This window comes from Argiope bruennichi, chromosome 6 (genome assembly GCF_947563725.1).
Source record: "Argiope bruennichi chromosome 6, qqArgBrue1.1, whole genome shotgun sequence".
Lineage (NCBI taxonomy): Eukaryota > Metazoa > Arthropoda > Arachnida > Araneae > Araneidae > Argiope > Argiope bruennichi.
Window position 1 is genome coordinate 9,224,122 of NC_079156.1, and position 12,965 is coordinate 9,237,086.

General features: G+C 31.7%; 1 protein-coding gene across 6 annotated transcripts in view; it reads right to left on the reverse strand.

Annotated features, from left to right (window-relative positions):
- LOC129971045 (uncharacterized) overlaps window positions 1–12,965 on the reverse strand; it is a 183,808-nt gene that overhangs the window by 39,301 nt on the left and 131,542 nt on the right. For all 6 annotated transcript variants that reach the window (XR_008784748.1, XR_008784750.1, XR_008784749.1 and 3 more), the window contains exon 11: window positions 12,732–12,831. Coding sequence is in view for 1 of the 6 variants with exons in the window: in XM_056084512.1 (XP_055940487.1) it covers window positions 12,732–12,831 (100 nt within the window). In the remaining 5 variants the exon portion in view is untranslated. The remainder of the gene's footprint in view (window positions 1–12,731; window positions 12,832–12,965) is intronic.

The window sequence follows — 12,965 nt, forward strand, 5'->3', positions numbered from 1 at the left end:
GCATCGTTGGGAAACTTAGATATCAGAATCTGAGCTTTTCCGAGTCTAGATCGGAAATCAATTTCTCTAAACATCTAAAGCAACACTGGTTCATTTTTTATGCTTATTAGATAGCATTATTAAACAAAACAGATAAAATTCAGAGATTGATTTCTTCTTAAAAATTCACTGCATTTGGTACATTTTATGTATCCACTGTTAGAGGTTTTTAAACTGTTCGAATGAGGATGAATTTCTTTACAATACTACAAAAACTTAGAATAATTATTATATTGTTAATTCTTACCTTTCAAAATTAGACTCACGATTATAATAAGCATTAATCCACTAACAAAGAAAAATAAAGAATACATATAATGATTTATTTATTTTATCATATAGAAGCATTTATTCTGTGAATGAACTCAGATTTTGAACTAATTCTAAAATTATAAATTACTTATGATATTAATAGCAGGATAAATTCTGAAAACTATAGTGCTTTGTCCATTATATCTTCTGAACAGGACAACTAGAGTTTTGTTTGTATTTTAACAGGCTCGGAATATATTATTAGAAATGCAAAAATCTCTAATGAGTTCGTAAATGGGACATCTAGCTCAAAGGAGGTGGAAATGATGGTAAAGAGGAGATGGAAATTTTCGTTTCACTATAATTTTCTTAATGTGGAAGATAGTAAAATGAATCCAATTAACCAAATTAACGCCTCATTCAGACGAATCATTTTGATATTTAAAGATTTTCGATAACTGCAATATCTTCGAAGTTAGGAGCTAAAAAGTAATTTTTAAGTCTTAATTTTGCCTTTTTAATATCCGAAAATGATTCGGAAAGACCCTTCCCACTAGGGTTTGTCTGTGGATTGAAAATAATTTGAAAATAGTAACTTAGATGTGAAGGAATCTATCTTTGACGCCCAGCTTGCTGAAGAGGATATTTTTTAAATCTACGCCAGAGAAAAACTGAAGCCTTTCGTTCTCAAAAATGTAATAATATTTTTTCCGATAACTATCTAGAAAATGATTTAAGTTTTATAATCTGAAATCAGGATTGTTTTTAATTTCATGAAATAGATAATATTAACTATAAAGGCTTGATGCAAGTGGCACAGCGGTGCAAAATGCCTTTCTAGCAGACGGAAATTATCGAGTTTGTTATTCGATACCAGAATAATACGATCACATAGCTGATTAATGTATTTGGAATGATGGAATATATTTACCTTACGCAAGAATCTCTAACATTAACGGCAAACACGATCAGGACAATCGAAGAGAAGAAGTAAAAATCCACATTCCTATTAGAGAACCGACGAAGGATCGTGTTTGCAGAATAACAACTTTCCAGAGCGATAAAAGAGATCCTCGTCATATGACCCGATACAGCCACGGCACTTCAGGTGCACATTGTTCAGAGAAAATGATCGCTGCACTTCAGCAAATAATCTTTCTTTTTTTATTTCTTAATAGGCATGTTTCTAGTGTCTTATTGTCATTTATTTGTGGAGCTCGCAGCTGCGCATATGACCTCAGTGAAAATAACATTGCGTAACAAGTCATTTTATTGGTGCTTTTTTTTTATTGTATTCGTCCTTTCATGTTTAATAAAAATACATCCATCGAAATTTTACAAAAACTACTTTTAATTCATAATAACTTATTCACATCTCATTTATGAACAAACATTATTTTTGGAATCAGAAAGGATGAATATTAAAAATGAATTAGCTGCGAAGTGATTTTGAATTTGATTCCATCCAACATTCGATTTGTTTCCTTTAATAATACGGAATCCACAATTGGTTTCTTACGTCTTTTCTTTTAGTCAACAAGAATTTTCAAAGTGTTCCAATTTCATTCAATTAAGATTTGATTAAAAATTATGTTGGAAACTAAAAAAAGAAATTGATTTTAAAAATATATACTAGATTTTAATTATTAATGAGATCTAATTAATGAAGTATAAAATTTATGCTTCCGCTCAGGCATTTAAATCCATATTTTTTAATATGTTATGCTAATTTTTGCTTCATGAGTCATGTTGACAAGTTATAACTAATAATATAAAAATATTAAAACATTCGAAATATTTCTTACAAAAATTCTAAAAACATTATTGCGTCAGCCTTCCTGATGAACCTTCTCAATTTATTTCATTAGTTTTTCAATTTATCATTCCGTTATTTTGATTGTGTATTATTATATTACTAGCCGACTTTGGCTACCAGCCGGTTTGCCAATCTTAATGCACGTTAATAAAATTTTAATAATTAAATATTTTATGGAACACCCATTTTAATTGCTTCTTCATTAAAATATTTTAAAACTTCAAATTTTAATAGTCATATAATTCAGTCTTAATATTATAAAGGCCTTCAGCCATAACGTCATATGTATCTCTCTAATTTTCTGTTAGCTCCCGTAGAATTTATGCTTTAAATTAAAGTGGAAATGATTAAACTGCAATAAATATAATAATATATTTTTTACTGAAACGAAGCATTTTTTTTTAAATATGAGTACTGAAAAGAGAGTCGCTGAGTATTTAAACCTTATGGGCACTAAAGAATATTTTTCTTAATTTATATAATATATCAAGAAGTTTTCAATAAAATTTTCTCAGATTCATCATGAACAGATCGATTAATTAACAATGTTTAGTTTTAAATGCATCAAACACTAAAAAAATAAACAGAATCGTTTGAAATAATCTGTTGAAAACATATAAAGCCTTCAAAAGCAACTCCGTATCCGTTGTCAACAATCAGAACACAATGCGCATTCGTTAATTTTCAACGCCAATTATAGTAACGCAAATGCGTGAATTTTCTACTCCAGTTGGGGTAACGCTATGCAGATTAGAAATTTTTAATTTTCTTTAATCCGTTTTATTTTAATTCAGAAGTACTTCAGAATGAATTTGAAAGATCGATTCATTAACAATTTTTAATTTTAAATGCATCAAACACTAAGAAAATAAATATAATCGTTTGAAATAATTGGTCGAAAAATGTTAAGCCTAGCCTCATTACTGTTGGGGGAAGAAAACTAAAGCCTTACGCATTTGGCGGTGGAAAATAAAAAGAGTTTTTGGCGGGAAACGTTAGTTTTTAATTAATAATTAAAATTCTAATTAAAAATTCAAAAAAAAGAAACCCCAGGTGTACATTCCCGACTTCCAAGGTATACATGTACCAAATTTGGTAGCTGTAGGTCAAACAGTCTGGCCTGTAGAGTGCCAACACACACACACACACACACATTGAGCTTTATATAAGTATAAATTAATGCATTATTACAATATTATTTTGATTGTGAGTCAAGTTTATCCATTTCAATAAAAATGGGTAGATTATTTACAGCAGCAAAACTAACATTAATGCGAAAAGAAAGATTTTCAGATTAATTATGAAGAATTTTTTTTTTAAATTACTTATTCAAAAACCGTCAAAATTTTTCTATATTACAAAATTTCGGTAGCTTCTTTTTAGTATTTATTATACGTTTTAAACCATTTAAAAAGAAATCATACTATTTAGACAACACAAAAATTTCATGACAATGACCTTATTAGACATAACAAACGTCACGTCAAAAGAGAACACATTGATAAACATTTATACAAAAATGTTGAGGTGAGTTTAGTATCTTCTGAACAAGGAACACTAAAGCATTGCAACTAGAATTAGAGATAAGCCTTTTCTATCATTAAAATAATTTAAACACCCAAATTTATCTGATATCTAGATGTTTATGAATAAAATAAAAAGGATATCATCTAATGTCACCAGAAAAAAATTAAATGTTATGTTTATTTATTTTACAACTTGAGATTTTACACTTTTTCGGTGAAATAAGCAATTAAAATCTTTCTTGCAATAAAGAAAACCTATCCAAAAAGTTGTGTAATTTAAAAAATTATTTTTTGTTTTTCAACAATAGATTGCATTGAATTATATATATATATATATAGGGTGTTACAAAACTAATGGTCCATACTAATAAGGGGTGATGGAACTCGCCATAACAAGCAACTTTCACTATATAATGTGGGGTGGGAAAGCAAATGTTGGGGCCGCTAGAAGGTGCTTGCTTCGCAGAAATAGGGAATACAATAAATACCAAGAACAACAATATGAAGGGCCGGCGTCCTGGCATAGGGGTAGCGCGTCTTCCCCGTGATCTGGGCGTCCCGGGTTCGAGTCCGGTTTGGGCATGGTTGTTCTATCTGTGAGATGTGTGAATGTGCCCTCCTGTAAAAAGGGGTTGTGCAAGCGAATGAGTGATGCGTGAGTAGCAAAGTCGTACTCTTGGCCCTGGCTGGCGCTGCTATAAAAAATAAGAGACGTCCCCCTCAGGCTTAAATCGCTGTCTTCGTAACAGCGGGCTTGTCAGTGGCAAGTGCCATAAGAAACAAACAAACAATATGAAGACAAAGAATGTTTATTTATAACAAATGCTCAAATGAGCGACGGGCAGCTGCAATATAGGCTTCACATCGGCAATGCATTGAATCTCGCACACTTTGGAATATTCCTAGCATATCACGGACGTCTGCAGCTGCAGCGCTAATACGGGCGAAGAGGTAATTCGGTGACGCTATGGGAGTCTAGTATACGAAACCTTTTAGCTGTCCCCAGAGAAAAAAAAAACTAAGCAGGACAAATCGGAAGATCTGGAAGGACAAGAGACAGGCCCCTCTGTTCGGAAAGGCAGTATCCAGGTAGTTTCTTATATTCCTGGAAAAATGTGCTCCGCCCTGCTTAAACCACATGATGCCTCGAACATTTGCTGGTACATGTTGCAGTAAATCAGGCAACACCTGCTGAAGGAAGATGAGGTAATTTTGTCCATTTAGGCGGTCTGGTAACAGATGCGGTCCAATTAAGTGATCGGGAATCATTTCTGCCCACATATTCACGGAGAATCTTTGCTGGCTACCACTCGAATGTGTACCGTGTGGATTTACTGCAGCCCATACATGATTGTTGTGCATATTAAATATGCCATGACCCGTGAATGTAGCTTCAACTGTGAACAGGGCAGATGCTGCAAACTTCGGCTGTAGTGTGCTGTTCAGGCTGTTGAAAGAACCAACGTGCAAATGTTACACGTTGTGAAAAATTAGCTGTCTGTAAGGCTTGGACCCTCTGGAGATGGTAAGGGTGTAACATTTCCTCATGTAGCTCGCTCCATACCGTGGTATGGTGGAGTCCTTGCTCCCGAGCTATTAATCATGTGCTTCGTTCAGGCTGGTTGTCTACTAACTCCAGGATCATCTTTACTCGATTGTCGTTCTCGTAGTCCGTGATCGACCTGTATCTTCTCTTTCGCCTCGAAATGAACCTGTCTCAGAGATTTGCCTCCGATCGGGTAGCGAGCGCCCTGTTAGGAAAACGTATCGGGCAAAGTCTTGCCGTTTCTCTGGGGTTGCCATTTGTATACCCCCACATGAAGAGCATATCTGCCTTCTCCGAATTCGAATAGTGCAGCATTTCTGGTGAGGAATAGCGTCAGAATGATGGACTCCGCGAAAGACGGATGATTTATCTACTTCAGACGAAACGCCCTCTCGCGGCTTTCCGACCCTACACAGTATGGTGAAAGTTGTTTGTTTTGGAGAGTTCTATCACCCCTTCTAGTATGGACCATTAGTTATGCAACACCCTGTATATATATATGTAAAATTTTTCAACAAAGTAGTTTGTTGACTAATGTGAAGCAAATAATTTACACCTAAGTGTTGACTTTCACTCTAGAATGTTTTAATAATGCTATAAAATTTCTAGAATACTTTTAATAAATCCACTTCCGCATACTTTTTTCATACAGATTACAGCATATGCGGAAGTATAGTTTCATCAAACATGCGCAATGTTTGACGAATTTAAATGTCAACAGTTTTATGCATTAACTATCCGCCTAGCCATCTTAATGTTCGTTAAAATTTTGATTAAATATTTTATGTAACTTTCCTTTTAATAGTTTCTTCATCAAAATATTTTTAAGCTTGACATTTTCATAGTTATATAATTCACCCAGACTATTATAAAGGCCTTAAGCCATACTGTACTATGTGTCATTCTAATTTTCTGTCAGCTCCAGTAAAATTTTAACTTTACATTAAAGTGGAATCAACTGAAGTGGAATGAAACTGAAGTTAATGTTAAAAAACATTTTTTACTGAATTCAAGTATTTTGTTTTTCTAATATGAGTACTGAAAACAGAGTTGTTCAGCATTTAAGTCTTATGTGACTGCAGAATAATTTTCATAACTTATGTAATATCTCAAGAATTATTCAACAAAAATTTCTCAGAATAATCATAAAATTCAGCTTTTGGTTTTACTTTCAAGGGATTTAAATGATGTGAATTAAAATATTTTATTTTGTTTCAGTCTATAAATACACTTCAAAAAATTATGAAGTTTAAATTTTATAGTTCTTTGGTCCTAAGGGATCATATTGTATGAAATATTCTTGGCGGTTCATCATTTAAATAAACAAATGAACTTTTCTGTCTTATGTTATCAAATCAGATAGATATATGAAGTTCCGAACATTTAATATTTTCATAATCTTAGGCCGATCAGTCTTGAGAGACAATGTTAGCTGATTTGGGTATCAATGTTCGGTGAAACGGTCTAGAACCACCTGTTTTTATTCAATAGTAGTATTCAAATTTTCATAAATCGATCTGCTTTAGTGACTGATTTAGCTGATTTAACTGCAACTCATTTTATTTGGAATATTAATGTCTCAAAAAATATTTTGTTAAATAAGAATCACAAAGCAGAGGATCTAGATAAACGTTAAACATTGGTAATTTATTAGAGCTTTTATTGACTCAAGTTATATAAAATATAATTATTTACTTCATTTAAACCCTTTTGATACAAGCATTTCTATTATTAAAGGTTTACAAATGAGCCGTTAAGACCTGCATAGAAAGGATGTATATTCAACCATGTTAGCCTTAAATAAAGCTGATTTATTGAATTAATAATGTAGATATTATAGAAGATTATAGAAAACTACGTCTTGCATTTATTTTTTAGAAAATATTACATTTTTATTTACTTTATTGCATACAGACCTGTACTGAAAATGACACTTTTCTAGGTTTGCAGCAGTATTTAACTTATTTTTTTAATATGAGCTTTTGTCAATGCGATGGCAATTCGTTGATAAAAGCTAATTTCTCCAATACACGAGTAACGTGCACGTGCTGGTCAAATTTTACTTTTATGTTGTGCGAAATAAATTGTTGAAAAATATAATTAATTTTTTCTAAAAAAAATTCATTAAAAAGGGAATATAATTTAAATGTTAAAACAATGGTATCACTAAAAATATAATGTTTAGAGCTTCAAATTGATGTAAAAATTATTTTTGTGCAATAATGGATAAACGCCGAAATTTCGTTAAATTTTTAATTAATTAAAATTCTAATTGATACTTAAAAAATCGCTCCGAGGTGCACATTCCCATCCTTTAAAATATGCTGATAACAAATTTGGTAACTGTATGTCAAGTGGTCTGGCCATTCATTACACACATACATTCAGCTTTATTATAAATATAGATAGATGTACGCAGCGAAGATATTTGTGCAGTCCTTCAGTATGACATGAGGATGAAAGGTAGTAAGGACGTATACCAAATGTGAAAATGCTGGAAAAGTCAGTAGCGATTCCTTTACATGCTGCTTTGAAATACTTCCGAGATTGCCAGCCATTTTTCGCCCATGCCAGCATTATGGAATGTTGCTCATTCTGCCATTTTAACGCGAAAAAAATGGTATTCAATTACATTTGCTATTTTGTGCAATCCTTCAACATAAAATGAGAAGAATCGATTTTTTTTAGAATTTAGTTATAAAGATTTTTGGAAGAACTTATGAAGTAAATTATTCTCCTCGCACATACATGATTTTCCACTATTGACAATTAATTTTTAAAAAAATCGAGGAAAACGTAAGGTTTTCTTTCGAAGTCCATTGTTTTTTATGGTATTGTTTATGATATCACAATGGAACATCCAGGCTGGAGAGCTGCTAAGACATTCCTTACAGCTTGAAAAACCGAGCTGCCCCAGTAAAAAGTCCCCATTAAAAGCACACTACGCACCGGTCATTCAGATATGAACATGTTTAACATCGTCAGTGACGTCAGTGATTATCATGCTATGCAATCCCAATCATTTCCCGAAATAAATTCGAGGCATCTCAACGTCTTCGAAATCTATTTTCGCTTTCAATGTTAGGATTGTGATATCTTTTCATCATATGGGAGATATTAGAGGCGAAACTTGTTTATTCATTGCATTTCTATATTTGGAATTCCAAGTGTGTGATGAAAGCATGCTTGCAATGTATGTTTGATATTTTATTTCCACTTATACTTCTTCCAAAATACAACATTTGGTAAATCATAACCTTCAAAATAATTTAATGCATTTATTTCAAAATACGACTTTTAATAAATGTTTTTTTTTCTTCTCTTTTGATATCGTAAAGATTTTACTTTCATAATTAGCTAAAAAAATACTTCACAAGTTTTAGCTAATAATTAAAGTATTTACTTGTTCTCTACTGAAAACTAATTTTTGTTTATAATTGAAAAATTATTTCATTCTTATGGACGCAAGAGTATCCAAAAAAATTCCAGAATTATTTTACTAATGATAATCAGTAGGGATTGCAATACCGGACCAAAAGTTCAATACCGGTATTCGGTATTTTTTAAATCGTAATACCGGAATACCGGTTTTAATACCGGTATTAGAAATTTCAGAAAAAGAAAGAAAACACAGGTGTTTCTTTGTGTTATTTGCCAGTTTTGTTAGAGAGTGAGTTAAATATCACAAAAAATAATTTGTAACTTATAAATTATAACAGTATATAATCACAAAAAAGTAAAGAAACATCTTATTTATTTAAATCACAAAAAAGTGTAAATATCACTATTCTGTCTGGGATGCTATTACAACTTTTTGAAATGTGATCTTAAAAGGCATAATGCATCAATTGTACTGTCATTAAGCCTGAAAAGTAATTTTGTGTAAAAATGACCAGCTGTTGAAAACGCTCTCTCGGCATCTACGCTAGTTGGTGGTACTATTAGCAATGCGCAATATACTTTTTCCAAGTATTTACCTCTAAATCCCTCATCTTCAAACAAATCGATTTCTCGTCGGATGGTTTTGGATATAGCTGTATTGTATTTTGGTTCGTTGAAATTTTTTTTATTTATCGCTAATTCTAATATTTGTTCAAGAGACAATCCCTTTTCTCTATCGACATTACTGACATCATAATCTTCGATAATTGAACCGAATTCTTCTGAATGTGGATAGGTTTGTGGGTAAAACATTTTAAGAAAATTTACTCTAAACTTAATCAGATTTGAATTGGTTATTTTCTTTTCTTCTTTTTCATTTTCATTTTTAAAATCATTATAATTATGTAAATACCCTAAGACATTTTCTATTTCGGTATGCCTATCTTCTGTGCGATTTTTCAATGTAATATATAATTCTTCAAATAGTGATGTGTGCTGTTCTTTCAGTGACTGCAACATGAAATTTATTGTTGCATTAGCTGTTAATAAATTAGAATCTCTCCGACATAATGCCTCAATAGTCAGTTTTGTTAGAAGTAGAGCAGATATAGTTCTGGATATTAAGTCGAATTCACTATCTTAAAAATTAATTTACAGTTTTAAGTCGATTTTTTTGGATTGGACTTTTCAGTTTCAAAAATCGTTCCATCATTAGGAGCAAACTATTCCAACGTGTTTTAGAATCTAATATTAACATATATTCTGTTTTATTTTCAGTTAGTATATATTTTAGTAATATGTCATTTTTTTATAGGGGAACGTTTAAATATCTTAATAATTTTTCGAATTTTATAAATTATAGGAAGCAATTCTTTATAGGTTAATATTTCATCCTCATTAGCAATATCTTCTTCAACAATTAAATTGTCATTATTTTCATTGTGAATATCCCTCTCATTCTTACTCTTTCCAAAGTTGGAATCCGAAATTTCTATATCCACAGTATTTGGATTCTTCTGTTCATTCTTTCTTTCTTTTTTTTTTTTCGGTGTAATACATCTATTACTCGTAACTGAATTCCATGAGCATAGCACAATTGCTGATTTGCACCAATCAACTTTCCAACTTTTTTCATAACTGTTGCTTCATCAGTCATTATGGATAGAATTTCTTCTTTCAGGGATAATCCAGGTTTCGCTAATTTATATTTAAGCAATTAATTAAACCATTAATTAGTTAATTAATTTCGCCCGTTAGGGAGACATGAAAACAAAAAAGTTTACAATTTTGCTATATTCGCGATACCTGAACATATAGTGGAGACCATTTTAAAAATTTCTAGTAAATACCGAAAAACCGGTATTTAAACTTGTGAATACCGGTATTACAAAATTGTACAAATGGCTCAAAATACCGGTATTCGGTATCCCGGTATACCGGTATTGAAATCCCTAATAATCAGTATAAGGGCTGCAAATAAAATTATGGGCATTACGATACTGCAGTGAAATGATAGATTGAAATTAAAGTAAGGAATTGTGTGTTTTCTAACAAACTCGTGCTCAGAAAAGTCAAATAGGATTGAACTTGAATGAAACCATATTTGTTCCCTTTTCAGTATCCGCGCCGTCTCAATTCAAATTCACCCTTTGGAGCTAGATAGGAAAATGAGAATTTTATAATGAGATGTTATGACAAACGGAGAAGAGAATTGTGGCCAATCATCATACCTATGGTTCATGTAGAATTGTCAACAATGCACTCCTGTCAATGAGTATCGTATTCAGAGACAAGTAAATGCTACAGTATAGAAAAATCTACAAAGTGCGCACAGCGCAGTCAAATAGTCATCAAATTCAGAGGCATAGCAAAGTTTGGTGGCATCAGGAGCCGAATTTTAACTTGTCCTCCCCATGTCCAATGAAATATGAAATAAAAATTATTAAGGAAACAGATATTTTATTTAATTTGTGAAGTAAAGAGAGCGTAATGTTAATTTTTTGTAAATATTTTTATGAATGAAAAAAAATGTATTAATTAATAAACCAGTTTTAACTCTAAGTTTTTTTTCATTCTAATAGTATTTATAAACCAGTTTTTTTTTTCATTCTAATAGTACCTAGTGCAAAAATTCATTATAATTATAATACAAATGAATGAAAACTTGACTATTTATAAATTTCATTCTTTAGGTTCTAATCCAATAAACAAACAAGATTTTAAAAATCTCTTTTTTTTCATTCTTTGTTCTGCAAATTTTGAAATTGTGCCATCAAAATTGATTCTTTTAGCTGCACTACTTTCAGTTGACATAATGGATAAGTTAGAGAATCTGCTTGGTCCATCGAGAATCTGTGACAATATTTCATTAGTTTGTTTCTATAAACTCCTCTGACCTGATGCAGTAGAAAAACGAAAGAAATATCTTAATGCTTAAGTATTGGCATTTGACTTTGATTGGTAACAAAGTCAAAAAGTTTATATTCAACCACAGAGTTCGTGGTTTAATTAATTTTCTTAAATCTTAAGAAACTCCAACCAAGACTCTTTTTTGGAATTTAGAGGTTTTTAGAAATTGTTTTAGGCATGGAATTTCTTGCAAGAATGCCATTTACAGAACGCTTGTTTTAATTTTCAATCAAATTTTGAATCAATTTGAGAAGTTCAGTTTATGTAAGATTTTGATCAGACTGCTTGGGCCGAAGACGGTAAAGCAATACGATATACATTCCATGCCTTCGCTAAGAGTATCGATTTCTTGTTGAATCCCGCGAATGTATTCTTCAGTTCTTAGTTCCAAGCTAAGTCAGCGGCTCGTCGAAGTATTCTCTCCGGGCATAATTTTCTTCTTTCTGACAGTTCTTTTTACTACAGGAATGCTTATCTTTTCACATGATGGGTTTTTTTTTTTGTGCAATGTTTCCTCAACAATGCCATTCCCTTTGCATTCTAAAAAGACTTTTTAACTTTTCATCTTGATTGATTGATCAAGAAGGTTACTCCAAGAATCTGTAAATACTTTTTATCGTGGTTATTTCCTCTCAGACATTGTTCTTTAAATACAAAAAGCACAAAAACGAAAAATCACACATTGCAGAAAACAGAATTTGAACAATTACTGAGGATTAGATTGCTGCCGAAGTATCACACAGTTTCTCAGAAGCATCCACAATTCTGAATATCATAGAAGGAAAAGTGTTGAATGGTCCGGTTAACACAATGAAGTACTTTTTAAAAGCGCATAAAAGTCTTCAGCGTCCTACAAATGTATATTCTCAATTAGATAACGTCAAATTACTGAATTTTTAAAATTTTTAAAATTTCGATTAATTTTTTTTTATTTCGTGTGCAATGACAATCAATTTGATCAATTGCCATACACTTGTAAATTAATAAAGGGATCGTGGCAATTATTATCTTGAATTCATTCCACATTATTCAAGCGAGGATGAAAAGACGACATTCTCATGATCTACTGTGATTCACAAAAAGTGCATACTGGCTACTGAACACAAGAAAACAATCTAGTTCGGAGGGGATTTTGATTCTATTGCACTTTCCTGTCAATATACATGATACGAATAAACCGTGGCACGCCTCTATATTACATATATTTTTATATAAATGTCGTCTTACTGAATTGGCATATAATAGTTTCAAAGCTACTTACTTAAACAAGCAGTTTGGAAAAATAACGCCGTTTGAAAATCCCGCATTCCTCCGTAAGCCACAGATATTCTCCTTATAAGTTGTTGGAGCTTAAGTTTTTGCTAAAAGAAATATTTGGCATTGAATTATTTATTTTCATTTATATAGGTTGATTTTGGGATTCGTCTCAAGAGCAGATCAAGCGTACTGTATGAAGTCACTTAAACACATGAACAAGACGTGACAAACGATAGGA